The 20797-nt window shown below is 38.0% G+C and overlaps 1 protein-coding gene across 3 annotated transcripts in view; it reads left to right on the forward strand.

Moving 5' to 3' along the window:
* Positions 1 to 433: 433 nt before the first annotated feature.
* Positions 434 to 20797, forward strand: part of ATP6V1H (ATPase, H+ transporting, lysosomal 50/57kDa, V1 subunit H) — a 93352-nt gene continuing 72988 nt past the window's right edge. Inside the window, exons 1-6 of one of the 3 annotated variants that reach the window (XM_004679879.2) lie at positions 434 to 665; positions 1984 to 2131; positions 8199 to 8301; positions 9254 to 9343; positions 16310 to 16423; positions 18238 to 18342. In XM_004679879.2, coding sequence (XP_004679936.1) covers positions 2019 to 2131; positions 8199 to 8301; positions 9254 to 9343; positions 16310 to 16423; positions 18238 to 18342 — 525 coding nt within the window. In that variant the 5' untranslated portion in view covers positions 434 to 665; positions 1984 to 2018. The remainder of the gene's footprint in view (positions 666 to 1983; positions 2132 to 8198; positions 8302 to 9253; positions 9344 to 16309; positions 16424 to 18237; positions 18343 to 20797) is intronic. The other 2 variants (XM_012723070.1, XM_004679880.2) reach the window with 2 other exon arrangements.

Here is a 20797-nt window from a genome sequence, read left to right on the forward strand (position 1 = left end):
GCAGGATAACTTTCGTAACTCATGGCTCAGCATCAGTTGCTTATTTAAAAATCAGTAAGAAATGTCTGCTTCATTGCATTGTTAAATTCAAGTGCAAGTCAATCCACTTAAAGGTACTAAACCTCGCGATTCAAAAGAATGACGGTTAAGGTAAATGAGATTAGGTTGTCCCGTCTGACTGTGGTGGGGACGGGGGTGCTCAACGGGCTCCCCACGCTGGGCACTGGGTTTCGGGGAACTGTGGTGCTCGCCCCACCGCCCTGCCCTTTCATAGCCCAACCAGCTTTAGCTCTAACTCACTTCCGCGAGGTACGGTCGCGTCGCTTTTCTTTCGTTTCTCAGCTTCCGGCTCAGGGACAGCCCCTCTTAAGAGCAACGCCCCGCTGCGGGCATTTTTGAACCTTCCCGGCTTCCGGCTCCAGGCTCGTCACGTGCCTCTCATCACGTGATCGGCGCTCCTGTCATTCTACTGCGGCCGCTCCGGCTTCCTCCTGCCTGTGTAGTCCTGAGCGAAGGCTTGGTGCGGGACTTCTTCATTTTCCGGTATCCGAGTCTCTCACAGCCGTTGAGACTTCCGGACCGGGCAGGAGATAACGACTTGGCTCCGACTTGCCACCCCAACCCGGCCGTGGCGCGGACCACCGCATCCGCCCTGCCTCCTTTGGGTGCGTTATAGGGTCCCTAGGTTTAGCTAAGTTAGGCCGCACTTGGGTGGTTTAGTCTCGGGTGCCAGCCCAAGTGAAGCGACCCCTTGGGATTCTCCACCTTCCGTGGTGCGTGCTTATTCTGCCCCTCCTGCCCTTCAGCCCCAGGTTCCTAGATTTCTTCCTGGCCTGAACTAATAGATTTACAGAACTACGTAGTCTTCCCCTCAGGGGCGAGGACTGTGAGGCGGGGGTAGCAAGGGAATGAAGACGGGCAAAAAGTACACTTTCTGTTACTGGGGTTGGGTGACGACCCGAGTCTGCTGGAGGTTCGAGCTTTTCATGGACCTAGATGACCTTTCTGAAACACCTTCACCTTCCAGGAGATTCCTTTGGGTTCCAGCCTGGCCCGGATAGAGCCTGTTTCTACCAGCGCCCTGCGATTTCAAATGCTCTTGCTTATTTAGGCAGCAAACCTCAGATACAGAGATTAAGTAGGAAACTGATTAGGTCGTTGGAACCCGCAATAGAATTTAGCATATGGTTTGAGCTGCTCTAGTAGCTATGGCTGTGAGCAGATATTTTGTGAACCTTTATTTTGTGTGATAAAATCAGGCTTAAGCTTTTATCTGTAAGGCAAGGAATGATAATTAAAAGCTCAGTATTACAGATTTTTCAACAGATCAGATTACCATTGTTAAATTGTAATTGGCATATGTCCCAAAAGTTTCTCCCAAGTTTGATTTTGAAAATATTGTGAACTTTTGTTGAAAATAGGGCCCAATTGTTTAAGAAGTTGCAGTTTCACTTTGGGAATTTGAATAATTTTAGAAAGCGCTTGTAGGTTTTTCACATGCACTTCAAAATGAAGCTTAGTAATTATATAAGTCAAATAATTGTCCCTGTCTGTACACATAGGATTTTATTTTTTCCTCTAGTAGAAGAGGATAGTTAACCTCAATTGTGTACATTTAATATATTTTTCTAACTTGTATGCCTAGTCTATTTCAGTATGATTTTTGATGTTATAATATAAATGTTTTAAAATATTTTAACCACAATATTAGTTTTAGTAACTAAAAAAAACTGTTCCTGGAAAAGCAAAAACCAGAGAACTTTTTTTTTTACTGCTGCAATAGAAAATTTAATCACTTTTTTTTTTCCACAGAGGACATTTTTAGGGAGCAGGACACAGTGGGCAAGATGAGAAATATTTTGATATGCTTATTATTTAGAATATTTAATATTTAGGTAGAATGCTAGGGAGAATAAAGTGATAATGATGATTATTTAATAATAATGCCTGGTAATCTGGTTTTACCTTGCATCTGAATTGAAGATCTCTTGAAAAAGGTTCAAGATTATAAAATTTAGATGACCAAAATGGATATCCGGGGTGCTGTGGATGCCGCTGTTCCAACTAACATTATCGCTGCCAAGGCTGCAGAAGTTCGTGCAAACAAAGTGAACTGGCAGTCTTATCTTCAGTAAGTACTGATTTTCTATGAATCATGGATAATCATGTGCTTTTCTAATAGCCTTTTTCATGGTCATGCTTCTATGAGAGAAATACTGGAAAATGCTTATGAATGTGGAAGAAAACACTTCCTTTTTAGAAGAACTAGCTCTCATATAGAGAGACTGTGTAACAGAGTAGTGTGGTGAGAACAATCTGGAGTTCTATGAGAGGCAGAGCTGCATATGGGACTTTTGGCCTTCTCTATCTGGAAAGCTGGTACCTTTCAAATGAGTGAAAAACATAGGAAGAATGCGCATAGCTGTGGAGGGATGAAGATAATGAGCCTTCCAGGTTGGCGCAGTATGCTCAATTATAGTAGTGCATACAGGTGGTATTGCAGAATGGCTCAGGCAACTAGTTTCAAGATCTGGGTTTGAAATCTGGCTCTTTTGTCTTCTCACTTGGTGGTCTTCTGCAAATCACTTAACCTCTCTGAGATATTGTCAATGAAGTAAATGTGAAATGGGGGTACACAACTTGCAGGGTTGTTGCTGAAATAATGTGTTTAAAATATTAGCATTGTTGAAATCAAGCACTAGTTTGTTGAATTCACTCAGTAAATTTAACTCTCCCTTTTTTTGGTGGGCATTAAGAATTAGCATATTGTTGTCCTGTATTTATCTGTAAAGTAAGTTTCTCGACCATATTTTGTTGTATTGACTTTACTTCCTATCTTTATATTGGCGAATTATTAAGAAATTTAATTCATATTTGCATATACATTTTGATCAGAACTGAGGAATTTTTAGTTTTATATTTTTGCAGTTTTGTTATTTGAGAGATACACAGTGTACAAAAATTATCGTTTTGCTTTTGTTAAGTTCTCTGATCATCGGACATTTCTTAATCACCTGCCAAGTTTGAGGCATTTCCGGGCTTTAGGGCTACAAAATAATAAACTCACAATCTAGTAGGAAAGTCAGGTATATTTAAAAAAAATTTTATATTAATTGTGAAAATAGAAAGGTGCAAGGGAATGATGGGTGTATAGAAAAAGGACAGCTAATTCTATCTCCAGGAAGTTTTCCATGTTCCCTGAACTGAGTTTAAAAAAAGTTATTAACCATTTTTCAAGAAGAAGCAACCTTTCCAAGTAGAACAGCCAACATAAGGAAAAACAGAGAATTAAAAACAGCATGCTGGGTAGGAAGTAACACATGTTTGGGGGCAGGTAGTGGAGCGAGTAGAAGCTGGAAAGGTGGCCAGAAACCAATAGTGAAGGCACCATATGTCATCATAAGGTGTTTGGACTTGATCCTGTCAGTGGTTCTCAAGATGATTCTTATGATATTAAATCTATTGTTGAGGTGAAGCCTAATGGAGCTCAGAAAGTAAAACAAGTGAAAATGGAGATAGGAATGTATGTTCAGAGCCTTCTTTTGAGACTGTTCACTGTCCTAATTAAGGTTTCAAAGAGCATTTTTTTTTTTTTAAAGATTTATTTATTTGTGCATACAGAACTGGGGTACAGGCCAGAGGTGCAGGGGCGGTGAGAGACTTCACCAGAGACAGAGTGGGAAGCAGAACAGGCAGATCAACGAAGCACACTGCTGAGGGGAGCAGTGGGCGGGTCAGGAGAGGTCTGCCTCTCCATGTGGATCTCCTCCGGGGCAGGCAGGAATTGAACTCATGAGGAAGTGGTTTAAGCTTCTTTGTGTTGTGCTTTAACCCGCTGCGCCACCAGGGAGGGCCTCAAAGAGCATTTTTTTAAACCACTTTATTGAGATATATATTGACATGAAAAAGCTGTGATTACTTCATGTACAATGTAAGTTTGCTGACAAATACACACTTATGAGATCATCACCACAATTTATGCCATAAACCTAACTCAAAGTTTTCCCCACCTTCCTATTTTCATTTTGTTTTACCTTATTTTGTGATAACACTTAACATAAGTTTAGCACATTTTTGATTACACAATATGGTATTGACAACTATAGGCATTTGACATACAATACCTCTCTAGCACATATTCATCTTGTATAGCTGAAACTTTGTGTCCTTTGATTAATACCTCCCCTCAGTCCCTGGCAACCCCATGCTACTCTTTGCTTCTATGAGTTTGACTATCTTAGATTTTTCATGTAAGTGGGATCATATTGTTCTTGCCTTATTTTAGCACAATGTCCTGCAAGTTCATCCATGTTTTGTAAATGGCAGGATTTCCTTCTTTGTTAAGGATGAATAATACTCCATGGACCATAAATAACACATTTTCTTTATTAATCTAACCATAGAGTAGTTGTTTCTGTTATCTTCACTACTGTGAGTTTTGCTGCAGTGAACATGGAAATGCAAGTATCTTTTTCAGATTCTGATTTTGAATCATTTGGACATATACCCAGAAGGAGTATTGCTTCATCATATATGGTCATTCTATATTTATTTATTTATTTTTTTAGTTTTGCCTAATTGGTACTTGTTTTTTTTTTTTATTTTTTAATTCATTCTTTCCTCCCCATTAGGTATATTTTATTTTTGGAGGAACCTCCATGTTGTTTTCTGTAGTGAATGTACTGGTTTACATTTCTACCAAGGGTTTTTTCCTCCACTTCCTCACCAACACTTTCTTTTTTTAATAGTCATTGTAACAGGAATGAGGTGCTGTCTCCTTATGGTTTTGATTTGCATTTCCTTGATGATTTGTGGTGTTGATCACCTTTTCATATACCTGTTGCCATTTGTATGTTTTTGGAAGGAACTGAAATTGTCTGTTCAGGCAGGTCCTTTACTGAGTTTTAATTGAGCTATTTTTTTTTGCTATTTGTTTTGGATAGTAACCCTTACTCAGATACAGTTTGCAGATATTTTCTCCCACAGGTCACTATGTTACTATATTGATTTTATTTCCTTTGGGGAGCAGAAACATTTTAGTTCAATGTAATCCTAGTTGTCTATGTTTTCCTGCTGTTGCCTGTACTTTTGGTGTCATTCAAGAAATTAATTTAAGTCTAGTCCATTTTGCATTGACTTTTATTAGTTGTGTAAGATGGGGTCCGGTTTCATTCATCCCCATGAAGCTACCCAGCTTCACAGAAGCATTTATTGAAGTGACAGTTGTGTATGCTTGGCACCCTTGTTAAGATCAATTGACCATATATACATGGGGGTTTACTTTTGGGGGAACCCAGAAGCACAGTTTTACAATCTCTGTTGTAGGTATAGGAAATCACCAGCATTTGTAAGTGGATGTTGGTTGTTTATATTTGCCATTTGGTTGGATCACTCTGCCAGCATGCGTTTGTGGCTAACAAACCTAGCGCTCAAAGAAGAGAGACTTTTTGATATTTTCACTATTCATTGCTACCTGTGTAATTGTTTAAATCCCCTATGAAGTTAGTATTCAAGCTCTGTTCTCTAACTTTAATCCAGAATGAGTTCAGAACAGAGAACAAAAGGTGTTGTGTTTATAAAGTCTGAAATCTGTTTATAACCTAAATAGAATAATGTTGTTATTAATCATAAAACACTGGCTAGCTGGCAGAAGTTCTCTAGCAGGGACACTTGGAACATGTAGTTACATGGAGCTTTTTCATTGCTTTCTCTTCTTTTCATCCTGTCCTTTGCCTCTGTACTGTGTATGTTTTATTCTCCTTTTTCTTTTTTTTTGGTCCTTTATTCTATTGGATTGTATGAATTTTTTCTTATAAAACCTCTCTTACTTGTAAGTCTATGCAGAAAAATTCACCACATGTTAACTGTGTACCTGCTGTTCATGTGCTTATTGTGGGGACACTAATGGGTGTGGAGCATACCTCCCGTAAAAGTGCTCACAGGTCGTTGGGGACCCGGCATGATAGATGTCTTCTTAGTGAATCTTCTGCCACATCACATGCTAAAAAAATGATATCCATGGAAGAGTTCCCTGGTGTCATAAGGGCAGTATGCTTTATCCTTCAGATTACAATGCTATCATGACAAGGCAGTATTTAAAGTATCTATTTATATTTGATTATTTCTTTTTGTGAATTAACTAGATAGGACATAAAGGAATTTAAATGCTAAAATTTCACTGAGAATGGAATCCCTGAAACTATGTTTGAGGATGTGAGAGTCTAAAATGGCATTCTTTCTTGTGAATTTATAGTTTAATGAAGAAATAAACCTTTAGGTAGCGTTTTAATATTGTGAGTGTTAAAATGAAGACAGATTGCCAGGTTTTCACAAATAATTATCTGCATTCAGAAGCAGGTAAAAAAACCTTTCAAATAATTACATGGAGCCTCAGGAACTTTACAGAACACACAACAATACTAAAGAGCTGTCTAAGCCCAGAAGTCGGGGCTATTGTGCAGGAAGCTCTCTCACCTTGTGGAGGGTTGGGTAATGAGTCTTGGAAGAATGTGCAGGTAGTCTGGGTAATTCCTTTGAGCTGTGAAAGGCCAATTTGTGGCACTTTCATTTACCAGTTTTATAGGGTAAAAATCTGGGAGTTATCTCCACTCTTCTCTTTCCTTTACAACCCATATCCATTAATAAATTCATTAGGCCTGCCTGCCTTCAACACTTGTTCCTTGCAGGTCACTTCCCTTGAGTTCTGCTACTGCTCTAGTGCAGGCTGTGATCATCTCTCATACATCCTCTTCTTACAACTTCAGACTAGTGTCTCTGCTCTCAGTGTTCTACCAGCAATTCCTTAGTTGCAGGAGTTATTTCAAAAAGTAGAAATTAGATCATGTCACCCTGCTCACAGACTTCTTGCTCTTAGCAGGCATTGCTTACTTGGGTCCTTCTACTTGCACTTCTGTCTCTGTGGAACTTACCCTCTCAGGTCACTTGACTCATTAGCCACTAGATTGAGATGTCTAAGTAGATACCTTGGAATGTTACTTCAAGGCTGAGCTACTATAGGTGACCTTAGAGAGGTCTTCCTATAATCCAGTTAAAATTGGTCTTTCTCTGTTGTCACTTTCTTGCTCTTTATGCAGCTTCAGTTATTTTCATCGCATTTACAGCCCTGGCAATATGATTGTATGTATGTAATTTTTTAAAAAGTACTTTTTATGTGTGTGTTTTTTATTTTCCCAATGAATTGCAAGCTCAAAGATGAGTATCTGTGTTGCCTGTTCTTAGAGGTATTTTTCTGGAATGTAGTAGACTGCCAATTAATATGAGTTCATTTATCTATGGTCATACCACTCAAAATGTGCCAGCTGAATCTGTCTGATCTTGGCTAATATTGGCTGCTTAAGTCATGATTAAGTAAATTTCTTGTTGGGAAATGGTGGAGGCAAGGGTTTGCAAAATGATACTTGGCAACATGTGGTTTCACATGGAAAAGAATGTGAAAGGTTCAGTTGTGATGATGCTGAATTTGTGAAAGAGGCATGATGGCAAAGACAGTTGGAGATGGTTTGGGAGAGAAAGACAGGACTCTATTGATTTGAATCTCACTGAATGAAATAATTTGGAAGGGAAAAGCAAGATTCCAAGGATTCAGTCATAGGGAGAAGCCTTGAGCACAGAGCCATTGAATAAGGGAGCCCTGGAAGAAGTAGGGGGACTCAGGGTAGTGTAGGGTCTGCCGGAAGGGTAGGAGGGCATTAGGATGACGAGTGTATTTTTTCAGAGATGAGAAAGATCACGTTTTTTGAATCTTGAGGGAAAGAATATGCAGGAGAAAATGACTGTAGATATTTATACAGTGATTTTGTCTTGATGAATTTGAGGTCAAACAGATTGTCTGGAGAGGGGAGCTAAGGGTGAAATTTTGGATAATACATTTTATTGCGTACTTATTGTGGGCCAGGCTTTGTGCTGATTATCTTAACATTTGATTAACATCCTCGGCATAGCTCCTTAAAGGCAGTAATGGTTATTGCTCCCATTTTACAGATAAGTTAACTCATTTCCAGAGGTTGTACTATCAGTGAGTAAACTAAGCTTTGAACTCAGATATTTTAGATGCCATTGCATCACTCCTTGGCGTTTACAACAGAGAAGAGAGGAGAAAGAATGGGAATTTCCATATTATTTGCTCACTGTGGTGCTTCAACATTGATGAACAAAAACAACTTATTCTTACTTTCTAGGGGGCAGATGATTTCTGCTGAAGATTGTGAATTCATTCAGAGATTTGAAATGAAAAGAACTTCTGAAGAGAAACAGGAGATGCTTCAAAATGAAGGCAGTCAGGTGACTGATGGAAACATGCATCATGAACACTATTCATTAAAAATTCGAGAAACCCTTTTTAATCACTGTGTAATATTCCATTATTGGCATGTGCTATAATTTAACTGAAAAACATCTTTTTACGGGGAGACAGATGAGTGAATTTCAGTTTTCTTTGGAAAAAATGTTTTTTTTTAATGTTTATTCTTTCATTCTTTTCTGTATTTCTGAGAATCTTATAATTGATTCCTAGAGGGAAATTTCAAAGTACATGATGTTTTCAGAGTTGCTTAGCTTTTCCCCCCCTTAGGAAATTCTTTCCACTTTGAATTCTTACTAGAATAAAATGCAATTCTACTGTCCATCAGATTTTTTCACATTTCAGATTTCTTCTGCTTGGCTGAATAAACCCATATTCAGCTCAGTTTGAGTCTCACAACAATACTGAGAATTGGGGAGGAACCTGCAGCTTTTATTGTATTTCAGCGAGATAATTACGTAGTTGAGAAGTAGTAGAATGAATACACGTCAAGGCCTTTGAATTGCAATCCACAGTACCCTTGTTACTCTGGAGTTTTGCTTTCCTGTTTTAGCAAAGCTAAAACCCCAAAACTAAATATAAATTTCAACTGTCTGTATAACTTAATCTTTATGCTCTTGTGGGCAATCAGGGGTTGATAATGATTAGGTCTGTTTAAGAATGGTAAACATTCTGAAATTTATCACTAGAAATAATACAAAAAGTCTGTGTCATATACTTTATAATATTGGTAAAAGGTGTATATTTTTCTGTAGTAGAAATCTTTTAGGTGCTCTTGTATGATAGTAACATATACATGTCTATCTAGGTTTTAATTAGTTAACTCATTAAAATTACTTTTTATGATTTCTGTGAGTAAAATAATATTTTACGAAATCCCATTAAAAATTTTGCAGTTGAAACAGTAATTAACGTTAATTTTATTTTTTCTAGTGTGCTAAAACATTTATAAACCTGATGACTCATATCTCCAAAGAACAGACCGTTCAGTACATACTAACTATGGTTGATGATATGTTGCAGGTAGGTATTCTTAATACATGTGGTGACTTCATCTTTTTGTGTACTGTGCTCTGACAATCCTTTTTGTAAGAGTTTACTGATGGCATTGTTTCTCTCCTAAAATGCAAATAAAATATTTTTCCTCGTTATGTAGTTGTAATTTGCTGAGACAGGTCATTTGATTGTTAAGTTCAATGCCTGTCTATGTCTTAGTCTTGAAGAAAAGAGTGTCTTGCAGGGAATTGTTTTTGGTGATACTATAATGTGAGTCAGGATCAGAATTCAGCCTGGACTGGTGCAGGCCTGTCGGAAAATGTTTTCCATCTCTGGAAACTTTTTCTTTTAAAGAGTTAAGAAAAATGGAGATGGCAGACGTTGGTTATCCGGTTATTGTATAAGACTGCACCTAGAATGAGGAAGCTGTGAGGTTCTCTGCTTACCTTGGGTTCTTACACACACACACACACACACACACACACAAGTGCTCATAAAATATAGTGAAATTTTATACACACCTGTACTGTACTATATGCTACAAAAGTAAGAGCCATGAGTTTTTGCTATTTCCCATTTCATTTAAGCTCAACACCAGATTTTATTGTAATCTCCCCTATAATATAACACTTTTCTGTGATGGTGGAATAGTAAGCTCCTCTTACTCCTTGTATATTTACTTGTTTGTTTTATGTGTAGTACCAAAAATGTGGTTTCAAAGTTGTTGGTCCATATAACTATGAAAACAAGTTCTTTATAGTGTCAGTATTTGTAGTATTTTACCTTTAAATTGAGGGTAGGTTGTCAGAGTACTGTATTCAGGTTTATTCAGAGTTATATATATAGTTACATAGTTATATTTCTTGAAATGCAGTTACATTATTTTGTTTTTGCATTCTTTATTTTTTGCTTATGTGTGTTGATTTTATTATTTTTGACTATGTGAAACATTAATGCTTCCAGAAGTCAAAACTTTGCAAAATGCTACACTCAAAACTTTGCAAAATGTACACCAATCCATATCCCATGTTTATGTACTTCTTGTAGATAACCAATATTGGAGATTTCAGGTTTATCCCTCCTGTTTCATTTTTTGCAAAAATAGATAGCTAAATATGCGTTTTCTTATTTTCACCCTCTTTCATATAAAAAATACATATTGTAATCTCCTGTATTTCACTTAATAAAACATAGCAGAACATATAGCAAGGGAGGGGGGACAAGAGGGGTTAAGTAGGGGAAAGAAGAGCACAAAATATAATGGTGGATCACGGGTGCTATGGTGGTGGGAGAGCTATGGGACTACACCTGAGGGGAGAAACCAATGACTGTACAAAAACAAACAACAGTGTAAGAAAATATAAAATGTGCCAGAAATCATTTCATGTTAGTTATAGAAATGCCCCCATATTCTTTTTTGACAACTATAAAACACGTGCATTACCATAGCAGATATGCCATAGTTGACTTAATCAACCTCTGTTGTAATGTACAGTGAGATTGGTTCCCATATATGTATGTGTGTTTGCGTATATATATATGTAAATATATCTGTATCCAAATTTATGCATAAATATGTATAAATCCACACACAAATGTACTGTTGACTCTTGAGCACTGGGATGGAGAGCTAATCTCTGTGCTGAAAATCCTTCTGTAATATTTGATTCCACCAAGACTTGACTACATTCATCCTTGCTGTCCATAGGGAATTGGTTTTAGAATCCCACCTCACCACCTCATCTCTTCAATACCAAAATTCACAGGATGCTCAAGTTCTTTATTGATATGTCTTCCATATCTCTGGATTTTGTATCCTTGGATTTGATCAATGGACTAGTATCTACCATTAGTTGAATTTGTGAATGTAGAGATGATGGATGGAACAAATAAGTGTTTTGATATAGTTCAAGCTCATGTGCATACATCCCATTTGTTTTTAATGAAGTTTTATTTTTCAAAATATACAATATCTGCTCACTCATGCATTTCTCACCAGCAACTGGGACATCTCTAGCCTTCATGTTTCTGGTATAAGTTACTTGAACTGTGTGCTTTGAAACCTGCGAATTAATTTCTTTACAGAAGTGCTCTTAAAGCATTGCCTTGGCCAGAGAAGCTCCAGTCTTCCATAGGTCAGAGACAGTAGTAGTTGAGCCTATAAGCTTTAGAGTTGGGAACTTCCTTGTGGAGCTTATCATATTTGGTTTTGTCAAATAAGCCTAGGTCATTGATCCAAACTTTGCCTTTGCACTACTTATGTTTTGACCTTGCCCTCAGATTTGTTCACTAGATCTTTGGCTGTCTTATTAGACTTCCTGACATCTTATTTCCTTGGATAACATGGCGTAGCTCATGCAACTGCTATCTGCATCCTTGCTAAGGTGTCAAATAAAAAGTGACTCTAATCTTTTATATTTAGAAATAATGAGGCAAAGAATAACCTTGTATGAATGTATTTTTATATTGTCAGGAGAGTACTTATTGGCAAATTCTGAGAATTGGGATTTCTAGGTAAAAGGGACTATACAAACTACACATTTAGCTTTGTCAAGATACTATGAAATACTCCATTTTGCAGTACCAAACCATAGGAGAGTGGCTTTTCCCCTACTTCCTTGTCCATAGGAGGCACTGTCAAACTTTTCCATTTTTTTTTTAAAGATTTATTTATTTATGCAGACAGATCTTGGCTACAGGCCAGAGGTGTAGGGACAGTGAGAGGATTCACCAGAGACAGAGTGGGGAGCAGAACAGGCAGATGGAAGAAGTACACTGCTGAAGGGAGCAGTGGGTGGGTCAGGAGAGGTCTGCCATGCCATGTGGTCACCTCCAGGGCAGGGATCAAACTCATGCTGAAGTGGCTTTAGCTTCTTAGTGATGTGCTTTAACCTGCTGTGCCACCAGGGAGGGCCCAAACTTTTGCACTTTTACCAGTCAAAATGGTATCATAAGTTGAACATCTTCCTAGCTAGGGATTTGTTTTTTTCTTTCTGAAGGATCTGTTCAGAGATTCAAATTTAAGTAGCTGACATTTTCTTTTACTACCAATTCAATATATTTTAGCATCTGATTTTTTATTACGTACATTTTAGTTACATTGAGAAATTTGGACAACTTTAACTATTTGATTCCTTGTGCTATTTTAAAAATTTTATAGTAAAAATTTTCCCATATTTTTAATCCACTTCACTGTGGCACTTTGAGTAGAATACTTTTGACAAAATTGCTTGTTGTTCTTCACCAATTTGAGTTATAACTTATCTTGATATGCATGTATCTGTTGCTTTGCATGGAACTAGTTGGGCATCTTGAATACTAACCTCAGTTTGGACTCCCTTATTGAGATGGTTTTCAATTCTTTCTTTAAGTAAATTTTCTGTGCTTTTCTCTTTTTATTTTACTGGGACCCCTATGATACATAACTATTTCTCTTTAGGTTGTCCCAGAGGGCTCTCATACTCTAAAAAGTCTTTTAAATTGTATTTTAACTATGTTGTTCTTCTTGTGTGTTCTTTGACATTGTGCTTTTTTTGACTTCGTTAATTCTCTTAATTCTGGTTGTCTGCTTTTGAGGCCCTCTTTGTTCTCTTTTGACTTGATTATAGTATTAGTCCATTACTTCTAATTGCAAGTGCCTTATATTTTCTTGGTCTTTAGTCTGTTCCTCTTTTATTATATCCCCCACTGTATTTTTGAATTCTGTAAGTGATTTCATAACTGTTACCTTGAACTCCCTTCAGTCATGATACACAGTTCTGCTGGAGTGAAACTCCTAGGGTTTTTTCTGTTTTTACACTAGTGTTTGTGTTATGTTCTTATATCTCTTCATTTTTGTCATTAAGGATTATAATAGGGATAGACTTTTAGACTATTGCCTTTGCCCCTATTGAAGTAATTAGAAACCTAGTACTGGCAAGGGGTAGTATGTAAAAAAAGGCCAGGCAATAGGGCACCATAGGATCACCTCTAGTGAGTGTCAGGGATTGAATCTTATATTGTTTTGTGGGGTGTACTGGAGTTGTGTGGTGGGGATTCACAGGGATCCCCGCTGTTAGGCCAGCACTCAGTCTAAGTCTCTCAACTGGTCTTTTGTCAGCTTCCACCTCTAGGCTATTTTTGAGCACTAGATACAATCTGTTCTCAGATTGTATTTGATATAAGGGTCACAGACTGGGAATTGTTTTCTTTTCTAGCACAGAGCCTCATCCTTTGTTATTTATTCCTATTGTTAGCTGGTGCTTAAACTCTGGTTTTTGCAAATTTGCATTTATTCTTTTGTTTTTACTCTTTGGGTAGGGTGGGATGTGTTTTGAATAGCAGCTTCTTCCCTCCCAAGACATTGGCCATCTGATCTGTATTCCCCACTGGTTCGGGCTTCTTTGTTCTGTACTGAGTGCCTCCTGCTCAAGCCAGTAACCCTTACTGGACTCCTGTCCTGCAGTTTTCCCACAGTGTACTGTCTGTCCTTGGTACCAGTTCTGAGTGTCCTCTTACCTAGTGCATTGTGGGGTCTCCTAAGTCCTCAGTGTTGGTTTGGGTCCCTCAGTTAACCCTTCACAGCAGCTTGCCCTCCCTTACTGCCTCAGTAGCACAGTAAGGTCTGCTCACTTAAAGTGTTTGCGTTTCTTTTGAACGGTCGCTCCTAGTGTGTGCTGTGGTCTGTTTTATCCTCCAGGGCTTTTGGCCTTATTCTGCTGCAGTTTAGTTACACATGTAGGAGGAGGTAAGCCTGGGCCTTCACTCTGCCACCATCTTTAGGCTTAGGTTTTAAAGCAGGGACTGAAGAGGAACATGGCTTATTTAAAACATGCAAAGTAGATTCTGCTCTTTACATATGCAGGGTACTTTGTTTATTTCTGTGTATACACAGAATATATAATAAGTACTACAATTTTGTAAATAATCCACCAGTGGAGTGGAGTGATGATGACTTCTCTGAACTTCAAGTTCTTTTATAAACTCATTATCACAACTATTCTAATTATTTATTCTAAATAATGTCTTACTACTTGAGGAAAGGTAGTTTGTTCTCCATATAGGTACTTTTTGGTACAGACCTAAAATTAAAACCAATATAGTTAATTAAAAAGAATTAAATGTTGGTCTGAAAATTTAAATTTTTGCTTACCTGGTTTGTGTTTTCAGACAATACAGTAGCCCCTTTGCCATGATTTCATTTTCTGTGGTTTAAGTTACTTATGGTCAATCTAGTGTGAAAATATTACATGTATATAAGATATTGGAAGGTGCAGAGAGGCCACATTCATTGCTTTTATTACAATATATTATTACACTTGTTCTTTTGTTACTAGTTATCGATAATCTCTTGTTGTGCCTAATTTGTAGATTAAACTGTATTATATATGCACAGGAGGAAACAATGTATACCTACAGTTTTTTACTATGCCTGATTTTAGACATCCATGGAGTTCCTGGAACAGATCCTCCATATGTATTGTTATTTAGGAACCATGTTCACTTAGTGAACCAGAAAATGTATTTCAGCCAGTGATAGACAAAGGAAATTTAGATTGAGAGGTAGAGTTTGCATGACTTGAAGTCAGAATGAATTTTTCTCTAAATCCTGCTAGTGTGACATGCTGTTTTTACTATCTTTATTTGCCCTGATTTTTCTGTTTGTATGGCAAGAATAACCTTGAACATTTGAGTTTCTCTGGTTTCCTGTTTCCCTTGCCTGCTTATAAGTAGTTTGAAGTGCTTTTGTCAATGCTTCTATCTAAAGCTAATCTGTGGTCTGTCTGCCTCTGCCTGAGTTTGTTTGTGTGGAAGCAGTGTGCTCACATGGTTTTATCACTGTGTTGAAACAACACAGGGGACCGTAGGTAGGTCAGAGGTGCAGGTTGAGGAGAAGTGTCACTTAAGGTGCTACAGCTTACAGAGCCGGGACCTGTTATTTTGTCTCACTTGATTTAAACTTATAACATTTTAAAACAAGATTTATTTACTTATGCATACAAGAGCTGGGGTATAGGCCAGAGGTAGGGGTGGGGAGGGAGTAAGTCAGAGCTTTCACCAGTGGGTAGCAAAACAGGTATATGTACTGAAATACATTGCTGAGGGGAGCAGCTGGAGATACAGGAGAGTTCTGCTATTCCTTGTGGGCCAGCTCCTTGGTTAGGGAGTGTGGCGGGTGGGATCAAACTGCAGTGGTTAGCAGGCTGGGCTGATAGCTTAATGGTGCTGTCTTTAACCCCTACACCACCAGGGAGACCCTAAACTTATAATAGTTTTTTTTTAAGATTTATTTATTTGTGCATACAGAACTGGGGTACAAGCCAAAGGCTCAGGGGCGGTGAGAGGCTTCACCAGAGACAGAGTGGGAAACAGAACTGGCAGATCGACAAAATACACTGCTGAGGGGAGCAGCGGGCGCGTCAGGAGAGGTCTGCCACGCCATGTGGTCACTTCCGGGGCAGGCGGGAATCGAACTGATGCGGAAGTGGCTTTAGCTTCTCAGTGCTGTGCTTTAATCCACTGCGCCACCAGGGAGGGCCTTATAATAGTTTTTTTTTTTTTTTTAAGATTTATTTATTTTGTGCATACAGCCAGAGGCTCAGGGGCGGTGAGAGGCTTCACCAGAGACAGAGTGGGGAACAGAACAGGCAGATCCACGAAGTACACTGCTGAGGGGAGCAGCGGGCCGGTCAGGAGAGGTCTGCCGCCCCATGTGGTCACCTCTGGGGCAGGCAGGAATCGAACTCATGCGGAAGCGGCTTTTGCTTCTCAGTGCTGTGCTTTAACCCGCTGTGCCACCAGGGAGGACCGCCTTATAATAGTTTTTAACGGTGTTTTTATTTTTAAAATATCTATGCCCACTCCCATTGCTAGCCTCAATCCATACTAACATTTTATAGACACTGGGAGAAGAAAACACACTGATAGGATATAAAATGAAAGGTTGCATATTGTTAACAATCTTTTGTAAAATGTATTCTAATTGGTGATCTCACTTTTCTTTTTCTATTTTAGGAAAATCATCAGCGAGTTAGTATTTTCTTTGAGTATGCTAAACGTAGCAAGAACACTGCCTGGTCCTACTTTCTGCCAATGCTGAATCGCCAGGATCTCTTTACTGTTCATATGGTAAATTTTTCATTAATCAAATTTCTGATTTAGGAAGGAAACAAAACAGGGCTATTTACATTTTTAAAAGATATTGTCACTGGTAACCTCCCAGTTCCCAGAGGAATTAACTGCTGTGTTGTTGACTTTTCACAGCATTTTTTTTTAAGATTTATTTATTCATTTATGCATATAGAGCTGGGCAAGGGTGCAGGGGCCGTGAGGAGATTCACCAGAGTACAGTGGGGAGCAGAACAGGCAGATCGGCGGAGCACACTGCTGAGGGGAATAGCGGGCAGGTCAGGAGAGATCTGCCTCGCCACATGGGTCACCTCCAGGGCCAGGGATTGAACTTGCACAGAAGCAGCTGTCACCAGCTTGCAGGGCTGCATCCTCACCCGTTGCACCACCAAGGAGGGCCCACACAGCAGTTTTTTTTTTAAAAGATTTATTTATTAGTGCATACAGAACTGGGATACAGGCCAGAGGCTCAGGGGCGTTGAGAGGCTTCAGGAGAGACAGAGTGGGGAACAGAATAGGCAGATTGACGAACTACACTGCTGAGGGAAGCAGCGGGTGGGTCAGGAGAGGTCTGCCACACCATGTGGTCACCTCGGGCTGGCGGGGATGGAACTCATGCGGAAGTGGCTTTAGATTTTCAGTGCTGTGCTTTAACCCGCTGCGCCACCTGGGAGGGCCACACAGCAGTTTTTTAAATTGATGTTTAGTAATGTGGGGGATACTGGGAAGTCAAGGAAGATAGAATTTGCCTGAAATGGCATAAAATCAGTTAGTCTGAAATTGACATAAAAACATGTTTAAACAGCTTTTGATTGTCAGTGACAGGATTAATTGAATTTGACCTCAGAAATTAAATTTTCTTTGAAGCTGCAGTGTTTAATTTTTTATTTTAGTTAAGTAATATTTAATTGCTTTTTAATAGTAAACACACTCCTGTTTTAAAGTTAGCGTTGGGGCTGTTTTTTGAGAGCTTTACCACTGAAAATCTTTTATGTAGTGTGGAGAAATTATTAGAAGAGGGTTGAGAAACTGAAGTTTTGTACAAGCTTTTTCTATTCCGAGAGTGGAGTGGGCTTAGTGGGGGAGGCCCTGAGGCTGCTCCTTTCTGTGGCTGCTTTACATTTTTCAAATCATGAACCATTTCCCATGAAATATTTTTAAAGACCAATAATACCTTTTCTTCCTTTAAATTGTTGAGGCTTTTTTTCATTGTATATATCTAATTTAAATATCTTCCTGATATTGATTGTTTTATAATAAAATTGATAAACAGTAATCAAGATCAAATAAACATTTGATGCAAGCTCAGGCTGGGATCAAACTCATGCTGAAGAGGCTTAAGCTTCTCAGTGCTGTGCTTTTACCTGCTGTGCCACCAGGGAGGGCCTCGAATACCTAGTTTAAAAAAACATAAAGATTTTTAAGTATATATTTTAAACAAGTTTAAGATGTGATCACTTACAAGTAGCTTGAAGTGAGGATGTATAGTGGTGGCGAGACTTTTTTTTTTTGGTAATTTGATGAAAGCCTGCCTCTTAAGAAAACTTTTTGTATTGGATTCTTGCTCGTCTTACTACTTTTGAATCCCAGAAAAATACAGGAGGGTCATGAAATTCTTAGAACACAACTAATTTTGTCTCACTCTAATGGAAATAATTTAAAAAGATGTCGCTATTTTAAAATATATTTTAAAAATGAAAGATTAGCAATTTTATAGAATTGTTAAATCATTTGGCAAATAGTTTTGCGTCTTGAATTTTAAGGTATATGATGTGATTTATCCATAGTATTTTAATGCATTCCTTATTTTTCAGGCAGCAAGAATTATTGCCAAGTTGGCAGCTTGGGGAAAAGAATTGATGGAAGGCAGTGACTTAAATTACTATTTTAATTGGATAAAAACTCAGCTGAGTTCACAGGTAAAAGACATTTCTTTTAGAATCTTTAGAAGGAATAGCATCCATATTCTCTTTTAAGCTATTTATGGTAATTATTTGAAATTAAAAAAAATTCATATTAAAATCATGCCATTTGAATTTGATAAGTAAGACTACTTTTAGGAATGGTAGTATGCTTGCTTTTTCTTTGACTGTATTCAACTCAATGTCTTTTCTGTCATTTGAGAATTTCTTATTTCTGCTTTTGAGTGGGTAGAGAGTATCTTTCTTCCAGGTGGCTGCTGAGATTACACAGGTCGGAGAATTAAAAGGACTCCAACAGTTCCAAAGAGCATATTTATTCAAGGCTTGTAATAAAGGAAGAGAAACATTCCAGCAGGAGAGAAAAGGCAAGCTTTGGACTGAGCAACTTTCAGGCATGGTTTCCATGGACTATGAACCACCCAAGACTTGTGCAGGAAATCTTGGTTTTGGGAGAGTTTTCCAAAAGTTGCTAGTGGGAAACTCCTGATCATGTATCCAGGCCATGCTGTATAATTAGTTACACCAGTAAAGAACCTGGTTCAAATTTCAAATTATAGATTGTAAGTAATCCATTTACCCTAGTCTTGACAAAGATTCTGAACTTGTCTTCCAGCACACTTAGGTAAGCCAGGAGCTGTTTGGTCCAGCTTTCACAAACTGTCTCACACAGTGACATCTTCTCAGGGTTTCACTGCATCTTGGGGAGATTGAAGCCTAATCATTAAGCTTGCTCATTAGTTACTTTGGTTGCTTTGAGGCTGCTGTAACCATACTTCTCCATGGAGGCAGGTAACTTGCTGATTTAACAGTTGGGAAAAGGCAATTTTTCTGTTTTGTTGCCATGGCAAAAGATCTGACACTCGGCTAAGTGGAGTGTTCCTTTATTTTATGCTCCAGTGGAAAGCATTAGGTTCAACTGGGGGTGGGTGGGTGGGGAGACTTGATGGGAATGATATTTAGAAAAGGAGTGAATGAAGGTGTGTGGGAAGAGTATTCTGGGAAAGAAAAGACTATGAGATAGTTTGGTATAGGATTGGTGACATGGCAAAATGGAACCAGAAGTAATGTTGGTCATTACAATGTTAGTGTTAGATTACAAATAAATGTCTATTGGAAATAAATTTTTGTAATTTAAACTTCAAATTTAATGTTTTCTTAGATTTTATATTGAGGCATAAGAGACCCATGATGACATTTTGCTAAGATTTTTTTTTTTTTTAAATCTTGTCACTGCCTGCCTTTTTTGATGGGAGTCTCACTGATTTTTTTTTTTTTGTTCTTGGATTAGGATATTCTAGCACTTGTTTTGGCTTACATTTTAAAAAGTATTTCACAGGAACCACACATTTACAGATATTGCTGAGTTTTTGAGGTGTTTCAACATAAGATATTTAGAGCATGAAAGAATGGGTGTGAAGACGAGATTTAAACTTTCTCAGTATCATTTGGGTTCAGAATGCTTACTAGTTAAATAGTTAAACTCTTCTTCCCCTCACCATTATTATTATTTTTTTTTCCTATTTTGAAGTTTTTCCTTTGAACAGATTACATTCTGCTTTCATGCATAGTGGTAATGAGGTTCTTCTGTAGCTGAATTCATAAAATGAAAATTTCTTGGAAAGATACTGTAGTTTACCACTACCACTAAGATCATGGGTTGTATTTTCATCACAAACTTTTCCTCATAAAAGAAACATTTATTTTGTGCCTCACAGATGATTTTTCTCTTTTGGAACCATTAACTATCTTTGTAGCCATATCCACCAATTGGGGGAAATATATCTCTTGTCAGTAGCTGAAGGAAATGTTTCAATGTGTAGGACAGTTTATATTAGAATTGAGCTTCTTGGTATTAGATAAATGCTCAAAATATGTTCTATATCTTCCTAGCTCGTTCTTTTTATCGCACCATCAATGATTTTTGTTATGGTGTGGCATTTCTGCTTTGCAAGTCCTTCTGCTACAGGTGACTTCAGGCTGTTGGGTTCATTCTGGCTTTGCTTCTCAGAGTCTATTCACTGCTTCTGCTGGGCTCTGGATCACACTATCTTACTGTGAAAAGACATGTCTTCCATGGTGTTTTATCAGGATTATATTACAGAGTTCTTGTTTAAAGAATGAAGTACAGGATCATTGGTGATTTTTACTTGCTGCTTAGCTTAAATATTCCGTGATAGTTCTCTATTTGGCTGGCTTCTTTGTCTCTTAGATATTTTCTCTGTCCTTAAAAGGGACAACATTTACAAGATTCTAATGAAAATGAGCTATCAAAAATCCAACTTAGCAGCAATTTTGGGTATTTTATTCTTTGACTTTATAGTGAAATTTAGGAGTGTTTGGTAGTTTTAAGATTGTTCTTAGGTTACGGGGGCACATGCCTAGCACTTACTATTTAATTATTGAAAAAAATCAAAATTTCCTTTTAGAAATTTATTCATTTTCACTCTTCTCT

This window comes from Condylura cristata, unplaced genomic scaffold (genome assembly GCF_000260355.1).
Source record: "Condylura cristata isolate star-nosed mole 26May11 unplaced genomic scaffold, ConCri1.0 scaffold00009, whole genome shotgun sequence".
NCBI classification, from domain to species: Eukaryota; Metazoa; Chordata; class Mammalia; order Eulipotyphla; family Talpidae; genus Condylura; species Condylura cristata.